This window comes from Grus americana, chromosome 5 (assembly GCF_028858705.1).
Source record: "Grus americana isolate bGruAme1 chromosome 5, bGruAme1.mat, whole genome shotgun sequence".
Taxonomy (NCBI): Eukaryota; Metazoa; Chordata; class Aves; order Gruiformes; family Gruidae; genus Grus; species Grus americana.
Genome location: NC_072856.1, coordinates 44902548 through 44922419, shown reverse-complemented (window position 1 = coordinate 44922419; position 19872 = coordinate 44902548). Strand labels below are relative to the sequence as shown.

The window sequence follows — 19872 nt, the reverse complement described above, 5'->3', positions numbered from 1 at the left end:
CGCCTCTCTCCGCTCGGCTGCAGCCGAGCCGATCGGTATGCGAGCGCTGGGCAGGCGGCCACGCGCGCCTGGACGGGGGCCAGCTCCGGCCTGTGGGCCGCGGCGGCTCCGCTCTAATGGGGAAGCCTGTAATCCAGAGGGCCTTGCCGGGGGGGGGGGGGTGAGCGGGGTGGGAAAGAGAGACTTATTAAGCAGAGGAAAGTGCCTGACCGCAGGCTCCCCGCCGGGCTGGAGTGGTGCACCCACTTTGCTGGCTAATCAGCCAGGCACGGGGCTGATCCCAGGGCTTTGCCGGGTGATATCATCTCTGGTTTGTCTCCTGCTCCATTTGATGTCCCCTTCCCCTCTGAGAGGTGCAGTCGAGGGACTCTTGTGTTTTTCTGTCTGCACAACTGTTTACTGTCTTAAACTGCATCCCCGGTCCTGCCATGTCCCCGTGGGGAGCTGTGCTGGGAGGGCTGTGCCAGCCTCTGACCCCCAAACCATCGTCCCCTGTGCCGGCTCTGCCACTGCCACGCCAGCCGGCTGCAGCGGATGGGTGGGTGTCCCCTGCCCGTCCCGCAGAAGCCTGATCCTCTGGTCCTCTCTCCACAGTGCACCAACCCCCTGCCGGGGCTCACCAAGCTGGAGGACTGCTGCGGCAGCGTGGGGCTCTTTTGGGGTGCAGACCGGTGCCTGGCCTGCCCCCCCCGGCCAGGTGAGTGCTGCTGCCACTCAGGGTGGCGTGAGGGATGGCCCGCACCCTCGGCAATCAAAAATAGTCAGGCTGCCTCACACGGCCAAGGAGGCATGGAGCAGAGCCATGGGTGCCCTGCTGCGTTGCTGTCCTTTGCCCAAGGCATTCAGAGATGGGCAGCGTGTCTGAGGCAGTGCACGGGGCCATGCCTGCTCCGCTGCTGCCCCGAGGAGTGCTCTGGTCTGGGTGCTGGCCCCAGGCTCAGTGCTTTCTTCCCAAACTGCCCCTGCAAATCCCTGGTGCAACTTGTGGTTCCCACTGTGCCAGCCCCACTCGGAGGGAGAAACGGGAAAAGAGTGGCCATGGTTTTAGGAGGTGCAGTCCTAGATCGGTGGAGAAGGCTGCAGACTTGGCCCTATAGAGTTACGGGCTTGCTCTGGGCCTGACATGGGTTTGGCAGGGGCTCTGGAAATAACACTACATCAAACAATTGGCAGGAGCGCTCCCGGAGTCCGTTCCAGGGGCACGGGCGTCCAGCTCCATTTCTGCTGCGCTCGGGAGCTGGATGGACTGATCCAACGGGAGACGGGGATTCCTCAGCTGCTTCGCTCAGGGTGCTCCGTAATGGGCACGGCCCCTTGCACCACAGCCCCCATCCCGCATCATGGTGGAGAGACCGTACTGAAGGACTCTTTGCTGGGAGAGGCAGCCCTGTGGGCACAGCAGCTCTGGCAGCTGGTGCTGACCGGGTCCAGTGCAGGGCAAGGTGCGTGTGTCTGGTGCAATGCAGATGGGGAGCTGCTCACCTCTCCCCTGCCTGATGGCCCTCTTTCATCACTGCCTGGCTGCTCGTTCACGTGCCTTCGCTGTACAGAAGGACTAAATTAAACAGACCCAGTGCTGTGGGAGACTTTGACCCCTGAGGAGAGTGGAGGTGTCCAAGGCAGCAGGTTTTGTGCAAGTGTGTTGTTGGTGCTTTCTAGCTCTGCCCAGATGCTGTCCCTCTCGCTTGCACACACACTCCCAAGAGCTGTTCGCATCTTGTTGTTCTCCCTCGATTCAGTTCCTCCTCAGCCAGGGGTAGGGCTGGCTGGAGCCAAATTCCTCACAATCACAGACGAGGTTGTCAGCATCCTGGAACCCAGTGCAGATCTGGGGAGCTCTGATTGCTGTCATCTTCCTGCTCTGAACGGCTCTGCTGTGGCCCTGGGCCATGCTGCTGCTTGCCTGCCCTCATCCGTGTGCCAGCCCCAAGGGAGCCTGGGGCACATGTGGTTATGAGGGTGACCACAGGACCACTGGGGCTCAGCACAAACACAGAAATGCCCTACATAGACCTCAGCCGCCTCCTCTTCATCCCTGACCTTTGCATCCCCAGTCATGGCTTTCTCCTCCCCATCTCACAGCAGTCCCCCCGTTTCTTGCCCTGTCTCTCTGTAATCCCCCATTAGGAGACAGAGGGGCTGCTTAACGCTTTGGTTAGGCTGCAGATGGCTGCAAAGTCTCTACAGCTCTTTCCTCTTTCTCCGTGCCAGGATGCTAGGTATCACTTAGCGGCCAGAGCCGCAGCAGTGATTGCTCTGCTGGACTTAGATCTTCAGGCTTCAAAATGTGTCTCTAATCATAGGCTTCCAAGACAAGAAAACAGGTACAAAATACCCCCATGTGCTCAGCCAGCCAGTGGAGCAAATGCACTTAAGAAATGCCTCTTTGCTGCCAGCAGGTCCCGCTTCCACAGCTCAGCACATGCCCTGTGTCCCAGCAGCGGCTGAAACTCAAGGGAGGTTGTTACTGCTGGTCTTCATTGAGTGGACAGATGCTTGTCTGGCTTTTTTTCCAATTAATTCCACAGGGATATGAAAAATGTATCCCCATGGGTCTTCCGTCTTCCTGTGCCGCAAGAAAATCACATTCTGAGTCCCTCTGGCTTTGGGCAATAAAGTTCCCCCTTGGAGACCAAAAGGCTCTTGTTGATTTTGGCAGGAATCCAGGCTAGTTGAAGGGGCCATTTTCATCCTCTTTAATTGTGTGCAAGTATCTTCCTCCTTTGGCTACCTCTGATTGACTGCCCCATAACCAGCCCCACATGCAGGAGACCACACAGTGCAAGTGAAGGGAGCTGTAAGGCAGACACTTGACGGAAGCAGCCTAAGAGAGCCCGGCTGTTGTGAAGTGAGAAGCCCAGGTGGCTGGCATGCTTTTTTCTGGTGTGCTATCTTCACAGAAAAGAGATCTCACCCCAGAGAGGAGCCAGGGAAACAGTCCTTCCTCTGTGGCCTTAGTGCTCTAACAGAGCCACCAAGCACTGTGACCTCTCATTGCCCCGTGCCTCCTCTGCCAGGGCACCCAGGTCCATGCCTGTCCAGCGTGAAGGCATCGCTCTGCATCATTCCGGCCTGTAGACCACATTCCACTCTCACATCCCTTCTGTCTCCTGGTCTTGCTGGTCTGTTTTGTGCTCACTCAAAGTCACTGGGCTGTAGTTCAGTGACCTGGTGTCTCGTGGACAGAGATAACATGTCCAGTGGATGTTTCCAGCTTTCTTCTTGGCACTGTGGTCTTCGGAGAGAACTTCTCCTTGCACTTATGTGTCCTGGGGAGGCGTGCACCAGAGCAGACTTGACAGCACTGGGAATTTAATTCCAGCAACCAGAGACAGAAATGGCAGAAACTAGTTCAGTGTAAACACTTACAAATGTACAGAAGTGCAGCCAGGCAAGAGCTAGACAAATGGAGAACTTGTTTGGATTGACTGTCTGCCCGAGACACTGATTGTTAGTAGAGTCTGGATACCTCCGGATGTCTCTGTCGACTGCAGCTTTCATGTTCGGTACATGTTTGTGTGCAGAAAGACATCAGAGAAGAAGAAGAATCGGAGGCAGGCATCTGTCCGAGAGAACCTGCCATGACCAATCCCCACTGTTTTTTGTGTTTTGCCCAGCATCGAAAAGCCAAGGCACTTGAATGCTTTGTCTGCATCCTAAGGAGACTTTGTTAAAACCTGAGTTCAGAATTAAGGTAGGGATGGGGTTGACCTGGCCAGGACTCTCTGTAGCGGGTGTTACATTAGTCTCAGAGGTTTCCTTAGGCCCTACTCAGGCTTTTGGCTGTCTGGTTTGCTCCTGGGAGGGTGTGTATTGTTAGGCCCCTTCAGAGAGGTGGGCACAGAGATGGGTATTCAAGCAGGCTACAGTAGAAGTTGCTGGGAGTTTGCTGTTGCTTATGTAAGTGAGAGCTGAAGATGGGATTCCCAGGATATGTCAGATACAGCCCTAGGAGAAGGGGAAAGCCAAGAGCTTGCTCTGTGAGCTGTTGGCATCAAGACTGTCACCCAAACCATGAAAGAAAGAGATAAGCTGGAGGCAGGGCCCTGGAGAGTGGCAGGACATCTGCATGCTGTCATGCGGCTGCAGTCCTTCAGCTCTGGCTGGAGATGTCTGGATGAAATGTGCTGCCCTGGCAAGATAGGATAAATCAGATGGAGACATCCAATAACCCTCCTGGGTCTTTAGTACTCGGAGGAGGTGCTGGAGCACACGCTGAAAAGCTAGAACCAATGTAAGAAGATATGAGAGCTGGAAGGTAAAACTTGGAGAAGACTGATGGTGCAAAAAGGGAATCAGACTGAGGAAGCAGCTGAAGTAGAAGACACTTGGATGTGTCTGGGAGGGAGCCCAAGGACCGGCAGGGTATTAGAGCAGTGCTGGTGAGGAAGCTGTGCTGAAGCAATGTCCTGTCCTGTGGCAAGCTCAGGATGTGGGGCTAGTAGCGGGCACACTGCTGGGCAAAACTACTCCTGCTTACCTGCAAGACCACATAGTATTTTGGGGTATACAGTGGTCCGTGGAGAAGAATGTGTTGGAACAAGGTCAAGAGATGGTCCATGCAAACTAAAACCAACAAGGTCCAAGCTACAGGTCGACACAGACCCCAGGATTTGGACACTGGTTTCCCTAAAGCCTTGGCCCTCCTCAGGCACATGAGGATAAAGGAAACTGGTAACAGATTTTTTCTGAAGGCAAGGCGAGGCGCTCTTCCACCCTCTCTCTGTCCCTGAGACCACACAGCTCTGCAATCAGCAGCGCTCCAGGAGAAGCTCATACCAGTGATGGACACCCTCTCCTGTACTGTGCAGGAGCTACAAGTCTCACCTTTCTGCAGGGGTTTGGGAGACTTCCTGGCTGCAGCAGTAAACCCACATCTTCCAGGTCCTGGTTTCTTGGTGCCCACTGTCCCTTATTTCAGGCTGCAGTCAGCCTGAGCGTGGGCTGGGCTGCACACTCACCGGTTGTGCTCACTGCAGATCATCCTGGGCTGCTTTCCCTCCTCCTGCCTATGGGTTTTAACTGCATTAAGAAACAAGTCTTTGAAGGCTATTGTTTTGTTTTTATTCCCACTCCCCATGTTTTTTCAAGTTTTTTGTCCTAGAGAAAAGTCTGAATTTCACTGGAAAGTTGGATCTTGTAATGTCTGGCTTGGCGTCCGCAGCACTCCCCAAACAGACCTCCCACTGCGAGAGGGGTGGCAGCTCACCCATGGAGCCGTCGTCATCAGAAACACCGAGCAGCTCCACAAGCCGCACGCTCCCTTGCGCCGTGCCTGCAGGCATTGAAACAGCCACAGGAAGCCCCTTGAAAATCAACCCCTTGGTCTGCTCTTGTTGCGATCAGATTGGGGAGGATACAGGGAAAAAAAAAAGGAAATATGGGAAGGAGGCTACGGAGGGGGCTGGTTCTGCAACTGCTACACCATGTACCACAGGGAGTCTGTCCGGGACAGTAAAGAAGGGCTAGAGGTGGGGAAAGAAGCTGAAAGCAATGCTTAACCTGAGGAAGCACAGCATTTTCAGGACTGCCTTGTTCTGCAGAGTGCTTGTTTTGCCCATGATCTCAGCACACAGCAGCACCATGTTGCAAAAGTGAGGTTTTTTTAGGTACAGAGGTATTGTGTCCCAGCTGGAAGCCACTGTCGAAGCAGAATGAGGTTCTCTGTTGAAATGACCCCAAAGGCCAACAGCAATTACCGGTCTTTTTTTCCTTCAAGCATCTTTTTCACCTTGAAGATCTTTATTGACCACGAGTAGAGCAGAGGGCTTAGTTTCATATCGCACATCAGCACTGGTGCATGCCCTCCCCATCCCTGCTACTGCAGGCTTTGTTGGGGCACTGGAGAAAGTCTTGCTGCAGCTGCCTCCCACAGACCACCTGGAGGAGAGGAGGGCAGTCATGACAGTTCTGGACTGAAGGATTTGGGTCCTTTCCCTCTTGTCCCTTCTGCCTGGGAACTCAGCTCATCCCCACAGCCACAGCCCTGACTACTTCTTGGTCTGGCATCTCCAATATGTTTTCTCTCTGGAGGCTGCTGTGGGGTCTGAGCTGCTCTGCTCTTCTGCCACTGAGTTCAGCAGCTGAGGTCCTCTCTGCAGTGAAGGCTGATCTTCTCTGCTTACACTAAACTAGGCTGAGGTTTGACTGGGTCTACCACCCCCACCACTCCAGATGCCACAAGACCTTGCACTCTGGCTCTCTTCATCTCCCACGTGCTGGAAAACCCAGGGCAAGCAGAGACACCACAGCCACCCTCCTGACTGCTCTGTGCCCATTGTGGGCCTGGGGAGATGTCCAGGGTCCAGCTGGGGTGGGGGTTCTTCTGTGGAGCTGATCCAGGGTCTCCAGAAACGTCTGTGAGTCCTGACAATGGCAAAGGAGTTCAGCAAGGCAAGGTTTCTCAGAGAGATAATGCCTTTTGTATGATAAATGGAAAGAGTTGAAAGAAATGGGCTAGCTTTCAGCAGCCAAGCATTTCCTCACTTCTCATCTGACTGCAGGCTTGCCTCTTTCCCTTTTAACAGTGTGACACTGGCTGGCCTAAAGCAATGTATTATCTCAGCCTACAAGCCTTGCCTTGCTCAGGCCCTAGCAGCTACCACCACTAGAAGCGGTTTCTTTCCACTTCACCATGAGCCTGAGCTTCTTCATCCCATCTTCAGACAGTGTTTGGGTAGCCAGGGCCCTTGGGTACAGCCTCTTCTCCTGGGAAATGATGGAAAAATAGCCTAGCTGCTTAAAGATCATCCTCCTAGGCTGCAAAATCCCTCTACCCGATTTCCGTGCATTCATTTCCCATCTTATTGTGCTCTGCTCAAGCATTGTTCTAGCTGGGGACAAAAGTGCTGGTGGGAGTCCTGGGCTGTGGCTGCTTCACACTCACCTCCTTTCTGGGTCTGTGAACTTATTGCACATACACTCCTTTGTGCAAGCCCAGCCCTGTCAGGGATGCCCGGTGCCTGCAGAGCTTGCAGAAAGCAGCACAGGGCAGTGGGATGAAGCAGAGCTGGAGGGAGCGATGAGGAAGTCCGAGGGGGAGCCCTGGTGTGCAGGTGCCTGGTAAGCACATCGCTTCGGTACAGCACTCGTGGAGCTGAAGTGCCCAGGAGGTGAGGCTCTGAAATTGCACCCTTGTATCAGGAGCCAGAGCTCCCTGCCCTCAGCAAGCCTGAAATCCCTCTGCCTGACAGATGCAGCTCGGCTGCTCCATCCCCAGCCTCAGGCTCTGAGAGAACCCCTTCCTGGAGAGAGTATAGACAGACAGACAGACACAGGAGGCCAAGACCCCTCTGGCTATGGATGCTGACAGATTTTTGCCCTCTCTGATCATCAGACTGGCTTTTTCCCTTTGCTGGGTTCCAGAGCAATAGCCTCCAAAGCCAGTCTCCCAGTTGTACCAGCTGCGTGGGAGAGGGGTGGATGCCGATCCCCTTTGCAGGAAACTCGGGTGTCCTAGGCTGGTTTTCAGGGGGTTTTGGCCATCTCTGCTGCAGTTCGGCAACATCAGAGCTTGTAGAAGGAAATGGTCCTCTACTTGAGTAACCAAGTACAAAGCTGCGAGTTAATAGCTTACATCCTCCTGCAGCCACACGCTGTCTTCCCTTGCGGCCAGGTCCTGGCAGAAAGAGAGCAGGCTCCATCCAGTACTTCAGAAACTGTCTTGGTTCTCCTTGGTACAGAGAGATCTGCTCACATTACATTACAGTTATTCTTTCCAGGGAACGTGGGTTTCTTTGCAAAATTGAGACATTTGTCCGCAGCCTCACGAGTGATTTGCTGCAGTAACGAGCTGCAGGTTTCTGCAGACTGGAGTCGTATGAGTGCTGAGGTGGCATGAGACCTGCACGCTTACCCCCCATCGCTGGTGTTTTCTGCCTTGCCCTCTCCCCAGCAGCATCTGGCAGAGGGATGCTGCAGGATCTGTTTCTCCACAAAGGCTTTTCAGAGAGGGAGCGGGGCTCTGACACATGTCATCGCTTTTTGATCTCCGGCATGCTTGGCTCCCCGTCGGAGGGCTCGCACATAACGATGCTGCTTCATTTGAGCATCTGTTATCACATCATGCTGAGGCTTTCAGATGCTTCCAAGCACAGTTAATGCCTGTCGGCAGCCTTGAGCCCACAGGCTGCAGTGTGGGAGGACCTGGAATCCCACCGGAGCACTGAGCCTGGAGCCTGTGAGCCAGGGGTTGTTTTTCTCTTCCCAGAAGGTTGGAAATGTACCCAGCAATTCCCAGTATCACCAGCAACGCCCTCACCCCTAACATCTGGTTATTTGTAAGCACCTCCTGCTTACAATTCGTGACTGAACTGTTGAAGGGAGTGAATAGATCTTTTTTGTCTTAATCATTCATCCAGCCTTGGAGGATCTCTCTGCACCTGGAAAACCTTGTAGCTTCATTTAATGTTCCTGGGGAAACCAGGCTTTCTATTCTCTTTTCCAGGTACAGGTTGGTGAATGACTTGTTCTCCTGTCTTTTATTTCCCAAGCACCTTTATCCTAGGAGGCTGGTCCTTAACATTTGCCTTTCAAGAAGCATCCTAGAATGGCTTTAAACTGCACTATAGGATCAAAGTGTCCAAGGCAAAAAGTTATGGACACACCTGTTCTCTGCCCCCAGTGCATTGTTTGTGTTCTTAACCTTTGCAGGCTCTTTCCGACCATCTCCGGCCACAAGGATGGTCTCAATTTGTCTCTGGTTCTCGAAAGCTGCAATGCATTAGAAATCTGCCAGATCCTCGATACGGCTGTTGCCACCATGGAGGGCTTTCCATGTATGACACCAGGGTGTGAGCTACTGATGCCAGGCGGGAGGAATTCGAGTGGTGGGAATACAGCTGGACAGTGTCTTAGCTGTTACATGCACTTGTTTCCAAGCATACGGTCCAGAAAATTAAAAAGAAACCCCACCCTGGGAAAATCCCATCCTTAGGCAAAGCACCCTTCTTCCTACCCCACCCCGTGCTTACTCATTTCTCAGTCTGTCACCCCTGGATTCCCTTTCCCTTGCTCCAAAATATGGTGCCTAAATTTGACCTCCTTGGAATTTATGGGCCACATTTTACTTGCCTTTAAAATATTTGGAGATATTTAATTGTGTGGGTTATAGGCCATTTTGAAACCCACAAAACTATTTTAAGCAGCAATTTGAAATTTTCTTTGATGAGAGTGATCGGGGCATGAAATCACATGCAGTAAAAAAGGGAGCGAATGTACTAAACAGGCCCTAGGCTGTTATTTCAGCATCTTGTCGAGGATCGCTGTCATTCCTTTGACTCTGATCCCACCTGGCTATCCAAGCTGACACAGTGAAGCACCTCTGGGTCACCAGGTTGGCACCTGCCAAGCAGCAGAAGACACTGCTTGGGAAATGTGGCTGGTCCCACCTTTCCCTCTGCCCTGGGAACCATCAGAGGCCCATCCAAGGCAGACCTAGGGACCCTTCCCCTTCTGCAAGGAGGGCAGAGAGAAGGTAGGATGCTGGTGTCTGGCTCTACTGCCAACATCCCACACTGTTTGCTTTCTTCCCAGCTCACCCTGTGATTGAGAATGGGCAGGTGGAATGTCCTCAGGGATACAAGAGGCTGAATCGGAGCCACTGCCAAGGTAAGGATGCTGCTTCCATATCTGTCTCTCCTTCCCACATCCACTGTCAGAGTTGTAATTATCTACACAAGTAAAATACCATTATGTAACTCCCTGATATAGATCTGCAAAGAACGTGACTTATAAAAATCTCTGTTCTTTCATCAAGGATGAAAGAAGAACAGGTAACACTGGACTACGTGGCTCAGCTGACCAGTGTAGTCAGCGCGTAGTTGGGCCAGCACAAGAAAACTCACCTGTTAAGTCCTACTGACCCAGTAAGAATCTATGTTGCTGCTCTGCTAAGAATGAGTGTAAAACACTTCTCCTGTAGTCTGAAGCAACGGAAATTCTGTTGCCTGAAAACATTTGGCAAGGTTGTCAGCTTGTTCAGTTGTTAATTTACAAGTAGGGGATTGCCATAAAAGCAATTCCTTCTGTTCTGAGCATGTCACTTGTCTGTGCTGCCAGGCTGCCCTGCCTGCCCCATGCTGCTGGGGTCTATCCATTTCTCACTCCCGCAGTCCCTCAGCTCCATATGAAGAAGGCGCCATCTCTCTGCTTTTCTCTCCGGTTCATGTTTATTTGTCATCTTTTGGACCCACAGTGCTTGTGTTTTTTCCGTGCTCTGACTGAAGTGGAATTTTATGGTTCCCTTCTTGTGATTCATGATAAGCTGAGAGGTGTCATCTCGAAGATGCAGCAGGGAGCCTGGGCCCCGGCCATGCAAGCCCAGAACTGGCAATTCAATGACTCATCTCTTTTAGCTGGGACTTTCCATCATGCTTACTTAATTAATGATTCAACCTCCCCACGTTGTCCTGGGGGAGAACTTTCAACAATGCAATGGCTTCTATTCTCCTTGGTGCTCAGATCTCATCCCTTATGTGGCCACAGACAGCGCTACGGGTATGAGGAGCTACCCGGAGACATCAAATGGGAGTCAGAGGAGCAGAGCAGCTGGAGGGACTCATGTCAGCGAGCAGAGACCTGCAGCGCCTGCTCTGGATTTGCATCCTCTCTGGAGAAGGGAGAGGCTCAGAGGAGCAGAGGGAGATGGCAATGTGGAGGTGGCTAGGAAGATGTTTTTGCAGAGGAAAAAGCATGAACCAGAGATTTGTGCCTTTGAGTGCATCTTCGTAAGCTGGCCTGGAAAAGTACTGTTCTGCAGACATTCGGCTGCCTCAAGGTGCTTTTCCTATCTCTGCTGTTGCAGCAGGACGTGTGTCAGGAAGCCCAGCACCTTACGTCAGGGTCCAGAGTGAGCAATTTGGCTGATAGACTGTAGGAGAGGCTACATGGGGCCTTCTCTGGCCAGCCCAGGCAGGAGGGGAGCCAAGAGGCTGGACGAGGGCTGATGGTTCCTGAGGCCATTGGCTGTAGGAGAGGAGCTGAGCTGGGAAGGAGCTGAGTTCTGGCTTTGCAGGCTGCCATCAAAGCACAGATGAGTGACTGGAGGAGGGCCCTGGCAGAAGCCCACTTTCCTCTGTTCTGTATGGACAGAAAGGTTTGTCTCTGGTGCCTTCCAGCAGAGGAACAAATGGTTCATCTCTGCAAGATCTCCTTTAATTTCCTTCCTGCATCCCATTGAGCAGAAACAAGGCTGCAACGAGTCTCAGAGCGCTTGGCAGATCCAGCCAGGGAACCCCCTGGTGCTGCTGGGACCAGCAGGAAGGATGGCACTGGAAGGGATAATGCAGTTGCTAGACATGAGGCAGAGATTGTCTTGGAGACTCTGTGGCAGGGAGGTGTTCATGCACAGCAGTCACTGCACAGGACACACACCGGCACCTTGGTGTCCGAATATCCTTGGTGTTCATATATCCTTGGTGTCCATATATACTTAGTGTCTGTTGCTGAGTGAGGTCCTTTCTGCTCACCAAGCACCAGGCTAAACCAGCCTGCACCTTTCCACCACAGGCTGCCTGACTCAGTGCGGCTGTTTCAGAAGAGCATCGGCAGGCTTGCATGGGGTGGGAAGAAGCAGCTGAGGCAGCGTACGGATCTCGGTTTGTGGTCCCTGAGGGCTCTTCTTGTGGGCTAGCCCCGTCCCTGGCATGCTGCAGGGGGTAGGAGTGTGTGGCCCCAAGTGCGCCTGCCTGCTTCTGTTCCCTGCGGGGATTTCCACTGTGGGTGGGTCCTCTGCTGCCAGTGGAATAGAGGGGGTTGGACTGAGACTGGGATGTGGCCCTGTTTTAAATTAAGCTCATAAAGCCCAGCCCTTGGTGCTTGTTTATTTTGTGCTCTCATTACTCTAATCCCTTCAATCCCTTTGCTTATGTGGAGGCCAAACACTTCATCCCGTTGGTGTGTCGGAATGACACGGTGCTCCAACCATGCCGGGGAGTGACAAGGATGAGCCCCGAGGCTCCTCCGGAGAGCCCAAGCCTCTTCTCTGAGTGGGGTTCCCAACACATTTGGCGTCTGGCCACTGGTTGTTCTCATGAACTCTGTCCTGTGCTTAGTACGGAGCAAGAAGCCATTGCATTACACAGCCAAATCCTACTCCTCCCTGACCTGCTGCACATATTGACTGAACATCATGGCCTGGTCTTGATGGCCCCTGTATGTCCCAACCATGTATGGGGCAGCTGGTGGGGTGAATGAGGAAGTTTAAGAGCACAGGACTGAGGAAAACCTCTCAGGTCATTAAGTCTGAACTCCAGCTGTCATAGCTGGCTGTGTGACACCCCCACTTCCACCAAGCAGTGACGCTTCAGCTCTGAGGAATAAGGTAGTGCTGGGAAAGCTGTTCCTGAGCCTAGCTGCTCTCAGTCAGGCTCTTCCAGTAGCTCTACTGCAGCACCCAAATGGGTGAACCTGGTGGTGTTTCCCTGGGATAAGCCCAGCTCCCTTCCCGAAGACTGTGTCTGCTGCGTGCTGGATCAGGGGCAGAGGCAGAGCTTGAGGCAGGGCTTGAGCTTGGCAACTTCCCGCTTGCTCAGCCTGTTCCTAGAAGACACTACAGAGCTGTGAGCAACAGCCTGGCCCACCATCCCTCTGCCTCCGGAGGGGATCAGTCACTGCTCTCCTTGCATGCTGGCACCGAGTTTCTCAGCAAGAATCCTCCATGGATGACAGCTCCATACGAGCAGGTCCAGAGATGGGTGAAAAGACAGGACTCACCAGTCCAGGCTCGCAAACAGCAACCGTGATGTGACCAAGAGTGACCCTGCCAGGATGGCTCACCGTAGGGGCCACATCTGTTTTCCACAAGGACCGCAAAGCAGAGCAGAGCAGTCATTCGTGAGCCATTCCTGCAGATGCAGTGAGCAAGTTCTGTGCCGCAGATGTGGGACTACTGTTGCTGCGGAGGTCTGCACCACACTGCTTGGTGCAGACGCTGCCTTGGACACCAGCCTGGCTGAGACTCCCTTGGTCCATGGCACCTGAATGGGAGGCACTGGGTAGGGGGTTCAGTTCACCCTCAGCTTCCTCGCATCTCACCAGGCTCTCTCCTGTCCACAGATATCAACGAGTGCTTGATGCAGGGCCTGTGCAAAGATGCTGAGTGTGTGAACACCCGTGGCAGCTTCCGCTGCACCTGCAAGCCTGGCACCATGCTGGACCCATCCCGTAGCCATTGCATCTGTAAGTGCTCCAGGGAACCCCTCAGTTTGGGAAGGGGCCTGAGCAGGATCCCACAGCTGAGTGGAGGCTGTAGCATGCTTTGCATCTCTTGCAAGTGCAGTTGAGTTACGCTGTCCTGCACTTATCTGCAGGATGGGTCCCCATGCCTCGGGCCCCCTTCATGCGTTATTTCTTCTCCATGGGCATCTCATGGCCCTTGCAGAGCCTGGAGGGGATGTGCCTGCGGTGTGGCATCAGAGGACACAGTCTCCTGGGTTGAGAGAGCTCCCACAGGAGCTGGATTTGCTTGGGCCTGGCACTGCTGGGGATATGGCCTGATGGCTGAAGGCCAGGGGGTGTTCTGGGGAAAGGATGCGGCAGCCCTTGGGACAGGCTGGGAGGCACGGGCAGAGGAAGACCCAAGGGGGAGAGATTGAGTGTCCCCCTTCTCTCAATGGAGAGCATAGAGCTTGATCTCCATCACTGACCCTGCCATTGTGTTTCAGCGGACAAAGCGGTGTCGATGGAGCAGGGGCTCTGTTACCGCTCGGCAGCTGGAGGCGTGTGCTCCTTCCCCCTCTCCCACCGCATCACCCAGCAGATCTGCTGCTGCAGCCGCGTTGGCAAGGGCTGGGGGAAGAACTGCGAGGAGTGCCCCATGCCCGGCTCAGGTGAGACATGCCCACTTTCACTTTGCCTGCTCTGGTTAGACTGGGGTTTGGGCTTGCCTGAACTTGCTGCCATGCAGATGGCTGCAGGACCCAGAGCTGAGCGGTGCAAGTGCTGGCCTGTGAGATGGGTACAGCAGTCCAGGAAGCAGACCTGGATAATATTGGGAAGATAGAGAAATCCTTGATGGGAAACCACTCTGTACCAGAGGGAGAACACAGCCATGTCTGTGCCTGGCTTTGCTCGACAGCCCTTTTGTCTCTCATACACCTTCTGCTGAGATGAAAGCCAGGTGAGGATGAGTTTGGCATGTCTCAGAATGGGGTAGAGTGGAGGGGAAAGCACTGAAATCCTCAGGGCTGGGAAAAATCTTCAGGTGGTTTGTGCAGAGCATCTTGAGTGATGTGCAAAGTGCTTAGTGATGAGGTACCAGGAGTTCACTTTTATCTGTTCCCTGGCTCAGCTTGGACCTTCCTGTTGGCATGATCCCTTCCTAGCAGTACTGACCCAGGGGAGGGATTTAGTTTTTGGTGTCTGGGAGTACCAGCCAGTGCCTGTTAAAAACCCACCCTGCCCTTTGAGCAGATTCCTTCTGCTTGAAGCATCTACCCACTGCATCCCAGATGTATTTCTATAAGGATTTAACCCTTAGAAATCTCCAGAAAATGATAGGATGGGAGAAACTGGTAGCTGCATTCACATACATGCCTGTCCATCTTCACACCTTTCTTCCACTTGTCCCACCATCTTGTCTGGGTGCAGTAAGCCAGGTGATCCCTGCACCAGCCTCTTCCTTCCAACCTCTGCCTTCTAAAGCTTTGATTTCATTTTCCCTCGCAGAAGCCTTCAAGGAGATTTGCCCAGCAGGACATGGCTACACCTACTCCAGCTCTGATATCCGCCTGTCGATGAGGAAGGCGGAGGCAGAAGAGTTGCCCCTCAGCTTGGAAAAGCAAGGGGAGAGCAGCAACTGGACATTGGACTGGGCAGCAAGGAGACAGCAACTGCAGGACAGCCTGCGTGGGAGCGTCCTGGAGGTGTTCCCCCACCCTGGCACCTCGGCAGGAGAGGGTAGTGTGGGGTCTACTGCTTAAAGCTGCTCTATCTGGGCCCCTAGCAAGGGTGGGCAAATTCCCAAGTCCTGCCATGCCCCCTTGGATGGACTTCTAGCTGATAAGGGCTTTCTTCATCTGTATGAATATGCAAGGTGTTCTTCAGCCCTACTAGTGTTCCTAGGGCATGAGACACTGCGTCTTCAAGCCTTTCGAGAGGAGGTTGAGTGTTTCAGGCTCCTGTGATTGCATCTTCACAGTTGGTGCTGGCTGGCCAGGCTGCCTCCACCGGGACCTCAGGTCTGCGTGGCAGCCCTGGCACTGCAGTCCTTGGGCTTTTGTCCAGCCCAGCTGGAGAGAAGTGTGACCAACTGCTTGTGCCAGCACCTGCTGGAGCGGAAGCTCCTGGGGTCTGCACAGTGCCAGGAGAGAAGTCGGGTGTGTTGGCTTTGGAACAAGGTCTTGCGGAGGAGCATGAAGGACTAAGTGGCGGTGTCTTAGAGGGGGGTGAAGTTAGCGCAGCCAGGGTCTGAGGAGGATGCCTGCCTGCCTTGTCTCTACTCACCATGCACTGTTTGACTTCCCAGGTGAAGTTTCTCCTGCTGCACGGGTGAGTAAGGTTTGTCTTGCTATATCTGGGTGCATCCATGGTAACTTAATGGGCAGGAAGGGGCACGTCATACAAACAGGTGACAGGGAGGTGTGAAATGTGGCCAGAGAGAGTGGTAAAGAGAGCAAGTAGCTGCTGCCAGAGGGAACAGCATACAAACTGCACACCCTATCACCCTGTGGCTGAAGACACTGTGCCATGTGCCCATTCAGCCCTTGCTAAGAGGCCATTAGCTCAAACCAACAGGAGCTGAGGGCTCTGCTGCACTAGTTCATGGTCAGCGTTGACTCCAGCTGGTGTTTGCTGGGGCTGGGGCGGCAGCCCAGGCTGAGGCCGGAGCTCGCTGAGGTGTGGGCACTCACTCCCTGCTGTCAGCCTGGCCTGGCTGTAGGGCTGGTGGGCAGCAGGGGAACTGCTGCAGTCAGTTTGGGGAGTGCTCCTTTCACAGAGCCCAGTGTTGTGTTCAAGTCCAGCTCACAGGCAGGTCTTCCTGTGCTGGTGTGGGTGCAGCAAAAACTCCACTAGAGCAGTTGAGGTGGGGATCTCCCACACTGGCTGTGTGAATTCACCTTCTCTGATGAGAGCAGCCTGGGGACTGGTTCTCTGCCAGGCTCTCCCAGGGCTGGGTTTCTTTATTATGAGTCTCACTTGAAAAATGTGTGTTTCTTGATCCCTGCTGTCAGTAGAGGTTGGGCCATCTCTCCTGAGCATCTCTGTGCCTCCTTGCTATAGCAGCCCTCTGAATGACTTGCAGCCCCTGTGAGAGAGGGGACAGCAGTGCCATCATCACTGCTTCATAGACATGAAGTGACTTGCGCAAGGACACGTGAGAAATCTCAAGACAGGGCAGAAATTGGAACCAAAGCTTCCAACTTTGAAGCAGAGCTAGTCTGGGACTTACATTGCTCAGCTGCCTGTTCCTTCGTCCATTGCAGAAAGATCCTTGGAGCAGAGACCCAGGTTGTGCTCCAACATCTCCTTTAGCAGCCATAGGTTTGCCAGGAGGGGATGTTGAGAAAGAGTGTCTAGCACCAAGAACCCTTCCAGTAGGTAGCACTCTTGAGGCAGATCAAAGCAGTGGCTGTCCTCTGCCCTCCAGAGCTGCCGGTGACAGTGGCAGTATTTACCATGCCTGGATGCCCTTCCTGGCCACCTTACAGAGATGCCTGCCTGGTAGGAGTGCCCTGGTTCTCACCTGCACAGTGTGTTGGCATGGTCCCTCTGTGGGCAGCCCCTCAGGCACGGCCAGGAGCTGTGTTTTGCTCAGGTTGATGTGCTCAAGACAGAGTGGCCCTGCCAGCTTGGAGTGTCTTGGGACATCTTGGGGAGCAAAAGGAGCCAGGAGGTGGGTGGGAAAATGCCTCAGGGGTGCTGCATCCCAACTACACAGATAGAAGCAGTCCTATGTTTTTGTCCCTCAGGGCGCTGCTGATGCCACCGCAGAGCCCGCCACACACAGAGGTGAGTGCCCAGCTGACAGGAGAGCAGAGAGGTTGTGGGGAAGAGGACAGAGCTGCAAGGAGGGAGGAGAGCAGGAAGTCTGGGAGCTGCTCCCTCTGCACGGCAGACCCCAGCACTGGGCAGGATGGGGTCCTGGCTGGGCTGTTTGCAGGGTGGTGCAGGGGACCCCTGCCACACTGGGGTGACTGATGTGGGGCTGTAGGGATGCAGGGAGGTGGTAGATCTCCAGTGAGGTGGAAGAGGCTGTGTTAAATAACAAGATGATGAGGTTGCTGCAGCCACCCTGCAGCCCCTTCCCATGTGCTCTCTTGGGACTGTTTACACAGCATGGGTAAACCTTGGGTGGGCACCTCTGCCTGAGATCGGGGGCTGGACCTCACCTCTCTTCTTCCTCAGCAGAGGAAGAGGAGTCCTGGCGTGGTCCTCCCCAGCCTGGCCCCACCACCACCTGGGATGCTGCTGCTCCAACACAGATGCCAGCGCAGGGCTCGGGTATGTGTCCACCATTCTCTGGGATTTCCCTCCTCTCTCTGCTTGGCATTATGGGGAAATTATGCCCTAAGATCTACCCAGGGGCTCTCTGTCTTCCCCAGCCTGCTTGTCTTCCCACATGCCCCCCTTGACTTCCCAAAGAAAAATCCCTGCCCTACCACCCTGAGGTGTTGTCCCAGCCTGGTCCCTGCTGCTGCTAGCCAGGGAAAGCCATCTGGCTGTGGAGACGCACGAGAGCGATCCCGTACAGGGAGCAAAGTGTTTGGCTTTCTGGGCCCTTCCCCACCTGCAGCTCTCTTGCCCAGCACAGCAGTGGCTGCTGGGCGAGGGGGATCACGCGCCCGCTACGGTGGCGTTGGCCCTGTTCCCCCTGCGGCGCGAGCTGACTCATCGGGAAGTGGGAGCACAAGGGGAGGCATGTGGCTCCCGGGGCGGCTTGTTTACTGTGCCGGAAACAAGGACGCTGTTGTTCCAGGGTTGCTTAAGTGTCTGGGAGCGTGGCCCCCTGCCCTCCGCCGGGGGCTGGAGCACCTTGGGGAGCAGGCCTGTTGGAGGCACCTTGCTGAGGAATGCATCTTCCTCAATAGCCTTTTGTTTGGGGTAGGGCTGGCCCCCCCAGCCGGCTCAGTGCCAAAGGGTGTGTGGTGTCCTGCTGCCCCCCCCACTGCTGCCTGCACCACCCCAAAAGGAGCCCCTTCACAGGTGCCAGGCTCTGCTGCCAGCCCTCCTCCAAGGCATGGGGCTGGCAGGCATCCTTATCACCCTTTTGTGGGGCCGGGACACAAGTGAGCAGTGCAGGGGACTGGGGCATCCCAGCTGGGCTCAGGCCGGAGGAGGCGGTGGGATCTGCCATGTCCTCCCTGCAGCCCTACGGGTGCAGGCTGCCTGAAGATGTGGAGGAGCAGGCTCAGCATCGCTCTCCAAGAAGGGAAAAAGCAGCCTCCCCAGTGTGGTCCTGGGCACACAAGGCAGACACTAGACTCTGTGCACCCTCTTGGTGATGTCCCCAGCCCCATGCTCTCTCTTCCCAGGGGTCGGCAGCTGTGCCTCTTCACCCCTCTCCTGTGGAGCCGGCACATGCGTGCTCACCCCAGAGGGATACAGCTGCTTGTGCCACCCTGGCTACACGTTGGACCCCAGCCGCCTCCACTGCATCGGTAGGTTGGCACCTCCTCTGCCTGCCATGCCTCGATGGACCATTCGATCCTTCAGGCTCCTGGGGGAAGGTTTTCTGGCAGCTCTGCTGAGCCCCTGCCTACCTGCTGCACCACAGGGCTGGCAGGGGGCTGGCAGGCAGCTGTGGGTGGTGACTGCCTGTCTTCCTTCCTTGCCTGGGCGCAGATGAAGATGAGTGCCTGAAAGATCCTTGTGCTGGAAAAGGTCGCTGCATCAACAGCGTGGGCTCCTATTTGTGCCTCTGCTACTCTGGGTACACCCTGGTTGTCTCAGAGGGCAAGCAGAGCTGTGAGGGTAAGTAGTGTCCGCCTGGGACAGGGCTGCCACCTCCCCAGGGTCTCGCCAGTCTCCTACACTCACATTCTCTCATGCACGTACACACACACATGCACTAATGCACACAGTGCACACACACCTGCACACCCACATGCACACCTGTACACCCTCCCTCTCTGCAGGCCTGGCCATGGACAGCCTGATCCATGGGGATCACCCTCTCCTTCTCGCTCGGGGATGGGACCTTGCCCATGATGATCTGGGCAGGAGCCTCTAATGCCAGCCCTGATCGCTGCTTCATGGCAAAGGGGGTGCTAGGACAGATGGAGGATGGAGGAGAACCCCAGCATGGGCCCCCTGGGCAGAACCTGCTGCAGGTGGAGCAGCTCCTCTCCTGCACCCAACCTTCCCCACACCAGAGGGAGAAGACTTCAGGACTGTCTCCCTGTCTGTTGCCAGATCGAGATGAATGTGAGCAGCCCTCTACCTGCCGAGGACAGCAATGCATCAACACCCCCGGCTCCTACCACTGCGAGTGCAAGGAGGGCTTTGCCATGGGCCCCAGAGGACAGTGCGAAGGTAAAGCTTGCTGCTTCCTCTTCCCCTGCCCCTCCAACCCACCCTGTGCAGGGCTGAACACCTTCTTCCCTCACCGTTCTGTGTTTCCTCCTGGAAGGGAGGAAGGACTCGCCATATCTGTCTGCCCTGTGCCCTCCCTAAGGGCTGCCTGTCCTCTCCTCTGCTGGCAGGAGGGTCAGGCTTTTCTGGGCAAAGAGAAGGGAGTTCTCCCAAGATCCTCTCCCACCTTTCCAGGGGGATCCCCCACAATGAGTCCATGCCAGCTTCCCATTCTGGGAGGAGATGCCCATCCATTTTCAAGGCACCTGGACTCTGAGCAGACCCTCGTGCTGGCAAGTGGACTGCAGGGAGAGCAGGCTGCAGAGACTCAGGCCACCTGTCCCCACAGCATCCCACTCA

General features: G+C 54.9%; 1 protein-coding gene across 3 annotated transcripts in view; it reads left to right on the top strand.

Moving 5' to 3' along the window:
- LTBP2 (latent transforming growth factor beta binding protein 2) overlaps positions 1-19872 on the top strand; it is a 76487-nt gene that overhangs the window by 38752 nt on the left and 17863 nt on the right. For 2 of the 3 annotated variants that reach the window (XM_054826849.1, XM_054826847.1), the window contains exons 8-18: positions 595-697; positions 9535-9609; positions 13057-13179; positions 13665-13829; positions 14668-14898; positions 15467-15489; positions 16911-16950; positions 17347-17442; positions 18474-18599; positions 18784-18912; positions 19354-19473. In XM_054826849.1, the coding sequence (XP_054682824.1) occupies positions 595-697; positions 9535-9609; positions 13057-13179; positions 13665-13829; positions 14668-14898; positions 15467-15489; positions 16911-16950; positions 17347-17442; positions 18474-18599; positions 18784-18912; positions 19354-19473 (1231 nt within the window). The remainder of the gene's footprint in view (positions 1-594; positions 698-9534; positions 9610-13056; positions 13180-13664; positions 13830-14667; positions 14899-15466; positions 15490-16910; positions 16951-17346; positions 17443-18473; positions 18600-18783; positions 18913-19353; positions 19474-19872) is intronic. The other variant, XM_054826848.1, reaches the window with a different exon arrangement.